We start from the raw sequence: 15,034 nt of genomic DNA, 5'->3' as shown, positions 1-15,034 counted from the left end.
ACATGATCAATGCATCAATTCAGCAAGCATCTATTATATGCTTATTATGTTCCACACTCTCTTCATGACACTGAGATACAAAAGCAGCCTCTGCTCTCAAGGTACTTATATTCTGTTTGGAGTAGGTGGATGGCATGTCCACATATAAATAGGTAAAAGATATATACAAGATAATCTTGGTGGAGAGATGGTAGCAACTGGGGGAGCACAAAGAAAAGCCTCATGCAGGAAGTAGTGATTTAGCTGATCTGATGATATAGTCAGAAATGAAGCTATCTGTTTTCAAGGACCTTCCATTCCCTTGGAGGAGACAACAGGGATATGGAATAAATACAGAATTGTTTACTGAAGGAAGGCATGAGCAGTTGAAGGAATCTGAGTTAGATGTGAGAAGGGAGTCATTGCAAGGATGAGCAGCAATCCATGCAAAGACACAGAAATAGGAAATGGAACTCACAACTTCTAGAGAATTTGGTTGCTCTGTAGAGGTCAAAATGAGAAGCACCATATATGATGATGTTGGTAAGGTTGGTCCAGATTGTTCTATACATGTAAGAGATACATGTATAATACTATCTATTCCTATGATATTTCTATTTTCCATAGTTTTTCATGATTACTGATAAAGGTTAAGTAATCACATACACTCTAGTTTTCATTAGTCTGAGATACAACTCTAAATATAGGTACATACTATCTTTCTTTCTTTTCCTTGACTGTTAACTATGCTTTCACCATTTTGGTTCCATCCTAAATATATGATTCTCCCTCTAAAGAAAAAGGAAACAAAATGGAATATCAGTATTTCTTCCTTTCTTCTTTCATCTAGTATCCCATTCATACCAAGCAATGGTCCCTCTTTTGATCTTCTACCTCCTCTACTTTCCACCAAAGACTCTTATTGTTGTCTTAGAGCATCCAGCACCAGGCTCACCTTTTTTTGATCTTTCGTTTTAGTGATGCTATTCATTCAAGACCATGCTAATTTTTTATGTATACCATCACAGAGCTGGCCTCATCTCGGTCTTCTGTACTTCATGGACAAGTCATAACTTCTCTAGCCCTGTATGCTTTTCGATAATAGGAGAGTATTGGAGTTGATATCCTACAAGGACCCTTCTTGCTTTGTGATCCTATAATTTCTTTTTTAATTTTTATGGTCCCTGTGGATCTTCATTGGTCTTTTTAGATGAGACCCAGAATGATCAGATGATTTGCCCAAGAACACTTGGACACAGAAAGTCAGATCCTAGCAAGGATCCCATCTGCCCTGGCTCCTAGCCTGCTAAACTTTCTACTTTACTGTCTCTGGAATAAAAGCAACTTTGAGGACATTTTTTCAGCTACAATATGGATTTCATTCAGGACCTGTCAATAAAGTGTTTAATATTAATTTTCTTTCATCTACAAATGAATTTTCTATTGTTCTCACCAGATGTTCAAGCAGATGCTTTCAGAAAAGCAAGCCAAATGGGAGCATCACAAGAAGGAAGGCTCTGAGAGGATGATGGAACTTGCTGATGTCTTTTCAGGAGTAAAGCCTCTAACAAGAGTAGAGAAAAATGGTAATTGTGCAAGAAGAGAATGTTGGTGCATTTGATATGTAGTAAGGATAAAATGAGTGCTAAAGAGCTGGCAAGACAGCAACCCTTTTTTTTTTATTTCTGTTGATCAACTCTTGGTTACATCCTCATAGCAATTTCATGCCACTGTTTTTCTTGATTTGTTAATAGGTTTGGTGACAGAAAAGAATAACAAGCAGTCTTTGTCTTTAACCCTTTCATAGTTCATTCATTCACTACCCAGGGCCTAACATGGTTCAAAAAGTACTCAACAGTTCTCAGATTCTAAATTTCACCTTCTGTTTGCCCATTAGACAACTTAACTTCACAAAAGTAAGCAGTCTACATTAGGGACTGAAAACTTTTTGAAAAGAATTTTTCTAAATGTGAGCACAAAACATGGTCAGTGAAATGATTTCCAGGGTCTTTGCTTGCCTCAGGAAAATACATCTTTAAAAAAGGATCCCTTAAAACTTTCCAGGACAGCTTTCTTTAGATACCTATCCATCTTTAGAGAGAAATATTGTTTTTCAGATGTTAAGGCTTTTGTCCTAAAGCCAATATATATAAGTTTAATGTCAAAATTTTGGCCCAAGAGAGATATATTTTTATTTGGTCTGTGTTTCTGTAGTATATGAGAGCTCTTCATACATGCAATGGGTAGAGCATATTTATGCCCATTCTGTAGAACTCTCAACTTGGTTTTATTCTTTTATTTGATTAGTAGTTGGTAATTATAATAATTCAGTTTATTGTATTATTTCCTTTTACAGGACCTTTTGACTCATAAACTCAACCCCTAATTCAAAAAAAACTATGTTCTTAATATACAGAAACACATTGTTTTGAAAAGGACCTACTGTTATCTTATATTTTAATCCAGCATGGGATGTGTGTATGTCTTTGTTTCAATGTGTATTTTTAACAGAGCCAAGCTGATTATTCCCTCAGTTCTTGTCTTTCTTGTATTTCCAGTATTTTTCAAAGCTTACCTATCTCTAATGTCAATGGTTTTTTAATCTCTTATTTCATAAATTTCATAAATGTGAGTACCTTGTCTTGAGCATATAGTAAATACTTACTAATCATGACCTGAATTGAGTTTAAACTGCAGCATCCCTAAGCAAATTGCAGCTAAAGGAATTATATGTCTTTAGTAATCTTTCTTTTGTTTACTTATTCCTAGAAAATCTACAAGCTTGGTTCCGAGAGATCTCAAAACAGATATTATCTTTAAATTATGATGATTCCACTGCTGCAGGCAGAAAGACTGTGCAGTTAATACAGGCATTAGAAGAGGTAAGGAAAATCTTTAGAGGACAGCTATGCAGTTACCATGCCTTTTATATGGAGAGGAAAAAAAGGTCCCATTGAGATTTGAACTCGGATTGCTGGATTGACAATCCAGAGTGCTAACCATTACACCATGGAACCACATAGGTGGTGGAGTGGATAGAGCACTGATCTTGAAGTCAGGAGAATGGGAGTTCAAATCCAGCCTCAGTTACTTGACTGCTGTATGATACTTGACTAGCTGTATGACTTCAGGCAAGTCACTTAACCCTGATTGCCTCACATCCAGGGCCATCTCCAGTCATCCTGATTCATATTTGTCCACTGGTCACTTGGCAGGAGAAAGTGAAGCTGATGACTTAACACCATACCCCTTCATTCAGATCCAATTTATGTGCTTGTCATGGTCTTCTTCAAAATGAAGTACAAAAAAAAAGAAAATGAAGTACAAACATTATTACTATACAGAGACCAATTCTTTCTTTATATCCATTATTATTGAACACATTTAGGAGCAACTAAGTGCCAGCAAACCAAGATTGACCCTTCGTTAACAGAAGTCTTCAAAAATTAAGAGGATTTCCTAATTTAAATGAGAAGATCATAGTCATTGCTCCTATAATGAAAAAATGTGTCTTTTATGTGTTTGTGTATTCTGTACAATTAGTGACCAAGAAACAGTTTCTATTCAGGTGTCCTCATTAGCATTTATCACTTGATAACTTTGCTGAAATAACAGTTCCTAAAATTATCATTTTAAATATATTATCAAAGAGCTCTTATTAATAGATTGTTATCATTGTAAGGAGTAGACTATATTTAAAATTTATTTTCCAGGAAAATCAGCACAGAGGAAGGCATTCACAATTTTGAGGAAAGTTAATATTAAATCTATTTCCATCACTCAGGTTCAAGAATTTCACCAACTAGAATCCAATCTGCAAGTGTGTCAGTTTCTTGCTGACACACGGAAGTTTCTCCATCAGATGATCAGAACGATTAACATTAAAGAGGAGGTCTTGATCACCATGCAGATAATTGGTGACCTTTCCTTTGCCTGGCAATTAATTGACAGGTAATATGAATTTCTTCTCTGTTAACAAGATATCCAAACAACTTTCTGGCAAAGAACCTGGTAGATGTTCTCATTACTGTACTCTTCTTTTCAGTTTCACCTTTATCATGCAAGAAAGTATAAGGGTTAACCCTTCCATGGTCACTAAACTTCGAGCTACATTCTTAAAGGTAAGCAGGTCCAAGATGAGCAGATGCTTCATTTCTTCAATTGCTGGTAATCCTCTTTAATTATTAACCTCATTAATTCAGTTAGTCTTTGATTTCTTCCTCTTTGAAAATTTGAATTTTTTAATATTCCAAATTAAGATTTATTTCTATCAGAAATAGTTTCAGAAGATGTAAATACTTATTGCTTAAATAAACACACAAAAAATGGGAATTCCTTAGAGAATAATGTATAAAATTATATTAAATGTCAATAAACCAATTAAACTTATTAAAGATCTGCATTTAAATGAATTAAATTTATAAAAATTATAATTATTTTAGTCACTTTCTCCAAGTCTCTATCAGGATTCTTTATCTCATCATTCCTATTAATAAAAAAAAATATTTTTTAAGTTTTATCTGAGATTCAGAAGTTTATTTATTAGTTGGCTGTGCTCAAGAGTTAAAAGTTAACAGAGTGAGTGTTTTGTGCTTATAAATTGTAGTTCTATGGTTTTTATGACCATTAGGTTTAGCTTTAATAGTAGATCAGGTTTCCACAAAGATGGAACAATGGTCTCAGGCAACTTTTATGTTGGATGCCCTACCTGCCATCATTAAATAGCATTTAGCCTCTCCCCACCTATAGTTCTTAGTCACTCAGGATTTCGGTGGAACATGTTCTCTGCCATCTGCTATTCAAAGAAACATTCTCAGCTTCCCTGCTTCCACTCTTAGCCTGCCCATTTCTGCATGGCTCCCAACCTGCCATATTGTTGTCCTCTATACTTTTGCAGAGATCATTGCAGAGCACCCCCCGCCCCAGGCTTAAAACTTTCCTTCTTTCTCCTTAAGGGGGCCCATCACCATTTCTAGTAGAATGAGACATTCCTTAAACCCCTCAGTTCCTCCAGAAATCTCATTTTGACCTGGAAATTTTACCCCATCTTTGTGGTTAACTTAGCACCCTCTCTCTTGGTAGGCTAACTACATATCCACTTGAGTGCACTGGAGGAAAGGAAAACCATTTTTCATTTTGGAGAAACCTTTTTTTCTGAAGACATTATGTTCCTAATGACTTTACTAGATTCCTTCCCACTCTCCCACTAGCCATAGATTAAAGGTTAAGAAAAAAATGCAAAGGCCACTGTTGGATATCTAGGTCAGGTAGGTGGTACAGTGAGGGAATAGAATAAGAGACAGAGAACTGGACCTATCTTATTGACTGTGTAAACCCTGAGCAAGTCACTTAATCTTGCTCAGTCTCGTTATCTGTAATATGAGTATAATGATTTCTAATTATCTCTAATCTTCCTTTTCAGCTTGCTTCTGCCCTTGACTTGCCCCTTCTTCGCATCAATCAGGCAAATAGCCCCGACCTTCTCAGTGTATCCCAGTATTATTCTGGCGAGTTAGTTTCTTATGTAAGAAAGGTAAGAAGTTACTTTTATGTACTTTATTTTCAATACATAATAGCCATTATAATTATTAAGTAACCCTATTAAAATAAGTCATCCTATTTTCCATGTGGCATAGTGATTTTTTTAAAGTGGCCGACAATAATCATTTCATTTCCCATTTAAAAACTTTCAATGGCTAAAATGTAGTGGACTGAGTGGAGAAAATACTGGTCTTGCAGTCAGAGGATCTGGTCTCACATGCCACCTTGGGCAAGTCCTTCAACCTCCTGCGGTTACCATATCCTTAATTGCAGAATGAGGGAATAGGATGAATTGGCTTCTGAGACCACTCCTGGTTATGTGATTATCTCCATTGACTTGCATGTCACCCTCTGTCTCCAACTTTCCTTTCCAGTTCAGTCTTAAACTCCTCTACTTAACATTCTCTAGACTCCAAGCACAGATGACTACTTCCTGTTCATCCTTCCCCAAACGCATCTTAGACCTTTTCACCTTCATCCCTTTGCCCAGAGCATTGTGTTCACCTTCCATTTACATTGTAGTATATTACATATGCAGTTATTGGAATGCTCTCTCCTCTATCAGATGTGAGGGCTTTGAGGGTAGGGACTATATGTTCGTCTTTCTTTATATCCTTCTGTGTTTAGCACAGTGCCTAGTACCTATTGAGGTACTCAGTAAATTCTTGTTCCTCAGCTCTAAAGCCATTTAATTTTTATTAGAGAATTACAATGTGGAAACCAATAAACATAGCACAAGGAAAATTGATACCGGAGAGATTAATATTATCTTGGGGGAATCAGGGAAAGATTCACAAAGCTGGTGGTGACTTAGTGGAACCTTGTTGAAACACAAGAATTCTGAGAGGAAGTTGGAAAAGAGTACATCCCAAAGAGCCAATGGCTTGGTGGGAAATAGAAAATGTAATTTTGAGTTTGGGATAGCTCATAGCCCAATGTAGCTAAAAAAGAGAATTAGAGCAGCATTTAATAGAGCCCAACCGGAATTCAGGAGAGATGAGGGATTGGCTATCTAGATTTGGAAGTCATCTACCTAAAAATGATACTTAAACTCATGGAAGGTGACAAGATCCTGATAAAGGGTATATAGAAGGGGAAAAGCAGGCAAGCCCAGGACAGTCCCTGCATTAGACCAGTAGATAGATCCTGAGAAGGACCAGTCAGAAAGATAGTGGAGAGTCCAAGCTTAGCAGTATCTCAGAAGCCAAGGGTAGGTGGGGGGCAGAGAGAGGGAAGTCAGTAGTTAACTGTGATATCAAAATGTCAATGACAATAAGAATCTAGAAAAGACCTATCCTACCAGCAGGTAAAAAATTGTTTAAGAGGTCATTTACAAGCTTGAAGAGAGAAAGGTTTGAGGAAACAGATGGGACCAAAAACAGGATTTTAAGGGACTGAGAAGCGAGTAGGTGGTGAGGAAGAGGGGGTAGCAAGAATAGATTTTTCTGTGAATTTGACAGTGAAAGGAAGGAGAAACTTATGGATAGCTGGGAAAAAGGGTCAAGTGAGGCTTTTGTTTTTGTTTTTCTATAGTATTTTATTTCATTTCTAATTATATATAAAGATACTTTCCAACAATCATTTTTTGAAAGATTTTGAAATCCAAATTTTTCTCTCCCTTACCTCCTCCTTCCCCAAGACAGCAAACAGTCCAATATCAGATTGTGCATGTATTATCATGTTAAACATATTTCCCTATTAGTCAAGTTGTAGAAGAATCAGAACAAAAGGGAAAAACTATGAAAAAGAAAAAATTTTAAAAGGTGAAAATAGTATGAAATATAGGAAAAAATCTGCGTTCAGACTCCATAATTTTCTTTCTCTGAATGTGGTAGGCATTTTCAACACAAGTCTTTTGGAATTATCTTTGATCACTGTATTACTGAGAAGAGCTAAGTCTATTACAGATGATCATTGCACAATGTAATTACTGTACAGTGTTCTCCCTGATTTTGCTCCAAGTGAGGTTTTTTTTTTTAAGGCTGAATAAACCAGTACATGTTTGTAGATATCGGTGAAAGAGCAAGTATACAGTGAGTGATTGATATTATAAGGAGAGCTTGAATATGTATGAGAGACAGTCAGTGATGGAGGAGGCCAGAGAAGAGGTGATCCAGGAAGACTGGCTTGGGAAAAGAGAGTCACCTCTTCCTCAGAGACAAGTAGAGGAAAAGATGTGACAATATAGAGGGGCTATAAGGTATGTAGTTGGAGAAAAGAGGGAATTTATGGCAGATAACCCCTCCTTTCATCTTTACAAAACTACTCTGTGATTGGGGCAATCCAGTTAATGCTTTTTTCCCTTTATTTCTTCTTTAAAGGTTTTGCAAATTATTCCAGAAAGTATGTTTACTTCTCTTCTGAAGATCATAAAGCTTCAAACCCATGATATCATTGAAGTGCCTACCCGGCTAGACAAGGACAAACTAAGAGACTATGCTCAACTAGGCCCACGTTATGAGGTTACTTTTGATATTTAAAGTTTTACGTTTTTGTGTTTTGGACCAGACATCATAATATCACCTCCATGCCATCCAGTGGAACTTCATCCATCTATCCCACATAGATGAAAATCCATCTAGATTCTAAAGACCTTCAAGGAGGGAAATATTTTCCCCTTCTTTGCTAGCCCCTTGCATGACTTAACAATTCCTAACCTTAGGAAAACCTTGAACTTATTACCCAGTTTGCTTAGATTTGATTTTAAGGTTCTTTGCTCCTATTCAGTTGTCAGGGGAGGCTGGCCACAATTTATCTCTATCTGCTATATGATCTTCTGTTAAAGATAATTACTAAATTTTTCTTCAGCTTAAATAGTCTCTATAAGCTAAACAGACGGTCCAGTCTGCCCTGCCTCAAAGACTGTCTGCTTTTCTACCTGAGTTTAGACAAAAAGTTTTAAAAGGTATGTAGAGTAAAAATTGGGGATTAAACTGTGATTCTTGTTAAGTATTCAAAGTAATTCAGTAGAACTTAAGTCACCCATTTCTAAATGTGAAAACTTGGCCTTCCTTTCTACTCCCAACTGTCAGCATTTACAATATGCTCCTCACATCTGCCTCCTCTATTTAGTGACTTTTGTTAATATTCAGAGAGGAGGTTGGGAGACCAAGAAGGAATAAGCATTTTCAAACCCTTAAAATATAATTTGAATAGACCTTAGAGTTCATCTAGCCAGGTTCTTTCATTTTACAGAGAAGGAACCGAAAACCCAGATAAGTTAAATAGTTTGACCACAGTCAAGGTGGGAGGAACAGGCCTGGCATCCAGTCTAGCATTGTCAGTTCAGCCAGAGGATGAAGAGACAAGTACCCATCTCACCATTCCTTCAGCCATTCAGCCATTCTAATGATCATTGGTGTTTCTTTTGCTTTCTGTAAAAGTGGCTTGTCTTGTGTATCTTAATTATTTCTTTCTATTAAAGGTGGCCAAGCTTACCCATGCTATTTCCATTTTTACTGAAGGCATCTTAATGATGAAAACTACTTTGGTTGGTATTATCAAGGTAATAACCCCTTTGAGAACCCTTTCTTACCTTCAAAATCAGAATACAGATTCATGTCTTCTTACCCAGGAATAGAAAGATGTCACAATTTGCAGATTACAGCCTATTCCATTCTCTAATCAGTGATTCAGTTTGCTATTTTGAGACTTCTGTGTAGGATTGGGAGTTAAGAGGTGAAAGTCCTATCTCCATTTCTTCACTGTGGCATCTTGTTCATCATTTATTCGTATATTGACAATAGAAAGCGAAATTAAAGGCTTTTTTGCGTCATACTTAAAGTTGGTCTTATAGCTACTTAGTTCTACATCTGTACAGAAAATAGCATGTATACTTAAGAAACTATCTGAATGTTGGAACAGCTCTTTAATATTCCCTGCAAAAAAGAGAAAATATCTTCAGTCCCTTACATTGAAGAATAATAATGACTGAAGCTTTATGCTGTTTAGATCTTTTTACTTTCCAAATTGGTAACCATTTATTGAGTGCCTCCATTGTATACTGGTGGTGGGTACTGGAATAGATACAGAAATAATCAAGACATAGTTCCTGCCCTCATGAAGCTTCATATTGAATGCAGACTCGGGGATGGGGGGAGAGCATGGGTACAGTGTAGACACAAATGCAGAGTAATAAAAATGCAAAATGGTATGTGATAATGGAAAAGTGCAACACAAAGATCAAAAGATAATTTCTGATCAAGAGTTTCATGAAAGCTTCAAGTAAGAGTTGGCTTTTTAACCACCATGAAAGATAGGGAAAGATTATGAGAAGAGTATATGGGGAAGGGATTTTATGTAGCTAAATCTTCACGTTTTTTTCAGAAATGTAACTATTGCTGATGACTCAAAACTAGATATTATATAACAATAATCCAAAATGATGTGGACAGGCTAGAACAGTCAGAAAGGAGGAAATGCTAACAAGATTTTTGGCACGGATTCAGATTCAAAAAGTCAATTTCACATTCAATCACTTATTTTTTATATAAATTTATTTTTGTTTTTCCAACTACATGCAAAGATAGTTTTCAACATTCATTTTTTTAGTAAGATTTTGAGTTCCACATTTTTCTCTCTCCCTTCCCTCTCCCCTCCCCTTGACAGCAAGTAATGTGATATAACATATACATGTATAATTATGTTAAATATAGTTCCACATTAGTCATGTCAGTAAACATTTATTACATACCTCTTATAAGCTAGACACTGTGTTAAGCACTAGAGGTAACATACACAAAAAATGAAGCAATCACATATGGAATGAGGGACATATAGAAAAACAATAGGATTGGAAACAAGGGTGATCCCCCTGAACTCTGTCCTGGTGAGGTGGCATTAGGGATAGTGTACTCAATTCAGCTGGTCGTGTTTTAGGAAAGACACTGACAAAGGAGGAAATATCCAAAAGAAGACAACTGAGATGGTAGGGACTGGAAAATGGTCACTGAAGGAATTGGGGACATTTGATCTAAAGAAGAGAAGGCTTCAAAACAGAATAGCTGGGTTCACTTATTTAAAGAGAGATTAGCCATGCTCTGTTCAGCCCCCAGAGGTCATAGTGTATTGGTGTTGCAGAGAAGCACACTGAGCCTTGATGTGAGGGGGGAAAACTCCCTAATAATTTCCTAATAATTGTCATTGCCCAAAAATGAAATGTACTGTCTTAGAAAGAAGTGAATTCTCCTAGGAGACTAGAGGTCTTTAAGCAAAGTAGGAGTTGGAGTTGTTAATAAAAGGAATTCATGATCAGGTAATGGTTGAAATAGACTCAAAATTCCTTCCGGCTGAGAATCTCTAAATATAGGAGACTGCTTCTATTGCCTCCCTAACCATAGCTACAAGTTACATAGCACAGAGTTGAAAGACAAGTTAGTGATTCTCTGAGGAAAGAACATTGCTGAATCTTCAAAGCAGCCCAGGACATATAAATACACACACACACACACACACACACACACACACACACACACGCTCAACTTTTTTCTTAAGTATATTGCTGTGGATGATATTCATCTAAGTTCTGATCCATTTCCTTTCTAATCATTAAAATTGATAGTTTATAATTATGAATTAATAAATGTGACAGTTTTGAAATAAATTGAAATCTCCTTAAGGGCAAGGACCTTTATAGTATCATCTAGTAAAACTACCAGTGTCCCAAATCCCAAATTCAGAGCTGGGGGAAATAGCCTAGAGTCTTCAGCTATAATTGTGGGAAATGCTTTCTCACACTTTCTAATCTTCACTAGAACTACTTTCTAGAAACCATTCTTTATTAGAGTTCTTAAAGATTTTTTCTTCCCTTTCCTGACTTATTTGTCACTTTTTTGGTTTTGACTTAGGTGGACCCAAAGCAATTATTGGAAGATGGGATAAGGAAGGAACTGGTTAAACGTGTTGCTCTTGCTCTTCATAAGGGACTCATCTTTAACCCTCGAGCCAAGGTACAAAGTCTAAAACTGAGGTGTTTTTATATGTATGATGTATGTAACAAAATATGATTTTTTATATCATGTATACAACCGAAGTTATCCATTCATATTTTAATACCTAGCTATTTAAAAAAGTATTATTTCAGGTGCGGCTAGGTGATGTAGTGGATAAAGCACCGGCCCTGGAGTCAGGAGTACCTGGGTTCAAATCCGGTCTCAGACACTTAATAATTACCTAACTGTGTGGCCTTGGGCAAGCCACTTAACTCCATTTGCCTTGCAAAAGCCGAAAGAAAAAAAAAAGACTTCTTTGGGGCCTCTAGGTGGCATAGTGGATAAAGCACTGGCCCTGGAGTCAGGAGTACCTGGGTTCAAATCTGGTTTCAGGTACTTAATAATTACCTAGCTATGTGGCCTTGGGCAAGCCACTTAACCCCGTTTTCCCTGCAAAAATTTTTTTAAAAAGTATTATTTCCTCCCTGCACTTTTTTAGTTAGTTCATCCATATTCAGCTTTTGAATTAATATTTAATATTCAGGAAAAGGCTTCATATTTTAAAGGTCTCCAGACATCTAAAGGGACCTAGACGTTTGCCTTAGCTGTTAGAGAATGTGATTCATAGGGGTAGCTAAGTGGCGTAGTGGATAGAGCACTGGCCCTGGAGTCAGGAGTACCTGAGTTCAAATCCGACCTCAGACACTTAATAATTACCTAGCTGTTGTGGCCTTGGGCAAGCCACGTAACCCCATTGCCTTGCAAAAAAACCTAAAAAATAAAAATGAAGGAGAATGTGAATCATTGCCTCAGGAAAAGACAAGAGAAAAGTATTTCAAACATATCAAGTTTTAAATGTTTAAGGCTAAAAATGGAATTAGCAAGATTTTCTATACTAAATTAGCCTTTAAAATAAGTTATAAAACCTGCCAGTCTTCACTAAATTTTTTCAGGACATCTTTTCCATGGCAATTACAGACAAACTGTTGCTCCCCAAGGTGAGTTAGAAAGTAGTATTTTCTAAAGTTGTTCTAAATTTTAGCTTTTGCGTGTTTCTTGAAGATACATTTAATTTCATCTTTACACTTGGTTCTATATTGATCTAAATTGGAGTAAAACATACAACCTATCCCATTTAATGGACATAATTTTTCTTTTTTTCATAGCCAAGTGAACTGATGCCCAAGTTGAAAGACATGGGAGCTACCATGGATGGATTCCATCGTTCTTTTGAGTATATCCAGGACTACGTAAATATTTATGGTCTCAAGATCTGGCAGGAAGAAGTATCTCGTATTATTAACTATAATGTGGAACAAGAGTGCAATAATTTCTTAAGAACAAAGGTATTTGATTTATGGATTAATGATTTATTTGAATGGATTTTATATTTGTCAGAAATTTAATGATAAACTCAAAAAACTCAGAAATACAAAACTTTATTCAAAAAATAACCCCCAAAGCAGTTGAGAAAAATATGAATTGGTCATTTAGCAAATATTTAGTACCTACACCATCAGATGGTGGGAACTTCAAGGAAATTAATGAGCTTACAGTCTACTAATTGATAATAAGTAAAGACAAATGACTACAGTACAAAACAACTTGTGATAAATGTTATATTGTATTTTAGTACAATTTAAGAACTATAGGAATCCAGAGGAGAAGGATCATCTGAGGACAGGAGAATCAAAGGCTTCATATATGGGTGGTTTGTACAGGACTTTGATGGATGCTTTCAGTAAGTGAAAATGAGTGGAAGAGGGCATTCAAACCAGAGAAAACAGGCCAAACAGCTTACTGAGGCAGGGTGGATGGCAGAATGACCAGGTAGATTGAGGCACTGTTGAGTAGAAATTTTATTTAATGACCAATAAGGAGCCATGATTCTAACAAGATAAATTTAGAAATAGGGATGTTAGGGCCAGAGAAATTAGCCTAGGAGATTATTGCAATAGCCTAAGCAACATGATTGAATGTTAAATTATAGAATAGGTTACTGGAGGAACCTGTGCAACTTACTTAATGAAAAAAATAGATAAATAAATAAACCCTTACTATGAACAGAGCATGGGGGTGGGGGGGGTACAAAAAGAACAATAAAATCATCCCTACTCTTGTGAAACTCATGTTCAATTGTGAGAGAAAATAGATAAAAGAAGGGCAGCTTCAGAGCAGATGTTGGGATGAGAGTGGAGCAACAACTCTGGGTTCCTTCCCAGAGGAATTGGAATGATGGATCATCATCCAGCCATGAAGAGGGAAGAGGATGGTAGCACTGGTAGGAAAGTTGGGAGAGAAATAGCTGCAAAGTCACTATGTCTAGAGTGCCCCCAGGCTGGTATACAGGTCAGGCAGACTGGGACAAAGCACCAACCCCCTCTACCTTGCCCCCCTGCTGGGTCTCCAGGAGTGTGACCTTGAGCACATCACTTCAACTCTTAGACCTTTGCTTTTCTTTACCAACAGAATAAGCTCACTTTGGGGGTCGTTTCCCACCCTAGATATATGAATTTTTGATCATCTGCACTAGGTTAATGGCTCTGTAAATAGAAAAAAGGACGAAAAATACATCGTAAAGGCTTAGGAGAAGCAAGGATGTATGTGGCAAGAGCTCTGGACTTAGAATCAGAAAAAATGCAGATTTAAATCTCAATCAGGAAACATTTGTTAATCACCTACTAGCTATCTGACTTTCTGCAAATCACTTAAACCTCTCTGAATTGTTTTTCTCACTTGTAAGTGGAGTTAATGATATCTGAAACACCTCCCAGGATTATTGTAATGATCAAATGAAATAATGTATTTTAAAGTACTTTGAAAACCTCAAAATTATAAATAAATGTCAACTGTTGTTATTCAACATCAGTCAGCAAGACTCAGTGACTCATTGAAAATGGGAGTATTTGAAGATTATTCTTGGGGAATCAAATCAGTAGAATTCAGAGAATGTGGTGCCATTAATAGAAATAGAGAAATAAGGAAGAAGATTTGGTTTTAGATGATTTCAATTTTAGAAAGATTGAGTTTGGGTTGATAGGACTTTGAGATATAAATCTTGAGCTGGTACTTTTAAAGGTCCAATTAGAATCAAGAGAGAGGGCAAGACCCAAATTATTTATTTGGGAATTACCATGTAGAAATGAGAGGAGCTATGGGAGTTTACCTAGTTCTGTTTTATAAAATCTTTCGTGAAGTAAGTTGTACAGGTTCCTCCAGTAACCTGTTCTATAATTTAACAATTATTTGGTCACTGCCCTTGAATTGCTTAGTCGATAGAGTTAAACATATCCTATACTCTTTCTCACTTTCATATTTTAGGATATAAGTTTATCATGGGTAATAGTTATAAATGTCACTTAAACCATTCCCACAGAATAGGTGATAATATAATATATTGCAGAAGATCATATTCTTAGGGAAAAAGCTATATTTCTTTAACCATAACTCTTCCCCAATCTTGTATGAGATTGTAAGGCCACTTAAATTTGATCATTTCTTTTTCTCATTTATATAGAAAGTATCATGTATGTTGCTTGCAGACTGTTAAACTAATTTGTACTTTGGAAAAGTATTTTTGGAAA

The 15,034-nt window shown here is 36.3% G+C and overlaps 1 protein-coding gene across 2 annotated transcripts in view; it reads left to right on the top strand.

The window, feature by feature from the left end:
* WASHC5 (WASH complex subunit 5) overlaps positions 1–15,034 on the top strand; it is a 58,423-nt gene that overhangs the window by 25,603 nt on the left and 17,786 nt on the right. For both annotated transcript variants that reach the window (XM_074201683.1, XM_074201684.1), the window contains exons 11-19: positions 1,436–1,565; positions 2,749–2,861; positions 3,764–3,930; positions 4,025–4,100; positions 5,402–5,512; positions 7,842–7,982; positions 8,945–9,025; positions 11,367–11,468; positions 12,617–12,796. In XM_074201683.1, coding sequence (XP_074057784.1) covers positions 1,436–1,565; positions 2,749–2,861; positions 3,764–3,930; positions 4,025–4,100; positions 5,402–5,512; positions 7,842–7,982; positions 8,945–9,025; positions 11,367–11,468; positions 12,617–12,796 — 1,101 coding nt within the window. The remainder of the gene's footprint in view (positions 1–1,435; positions 1,566–2,748; positions 2,862–3,763; positions 3,931–4,024; positions 4,101–5,401; positions 5,513–7,841; positions 7,983–8,944; positions 9,026–11,366; positions 11,469–12,616; positions 12,797–15,034) is intronic.

The sequence above is a fragment of the Macrotis lagotis genome, chromosome X (assembly GCF_037893015.1).
Source record: "Macrotis lagotis isolate mMagLag1 chromosome X, bilby.v1.9.chrom.fasta, whole genome shotgun sequence".
Classification (NCBI taxonomy): Eukaryota; Metazoa; Chordata; class Mammalia; order Peramelemorphia; family Peramelidae; genus Macrotis; species Macrotis lagotis.
Note: the sequence above shows the minus strand (reverse complement) of the source record. Positions and strands in the feature narration are given on the sequence as shown.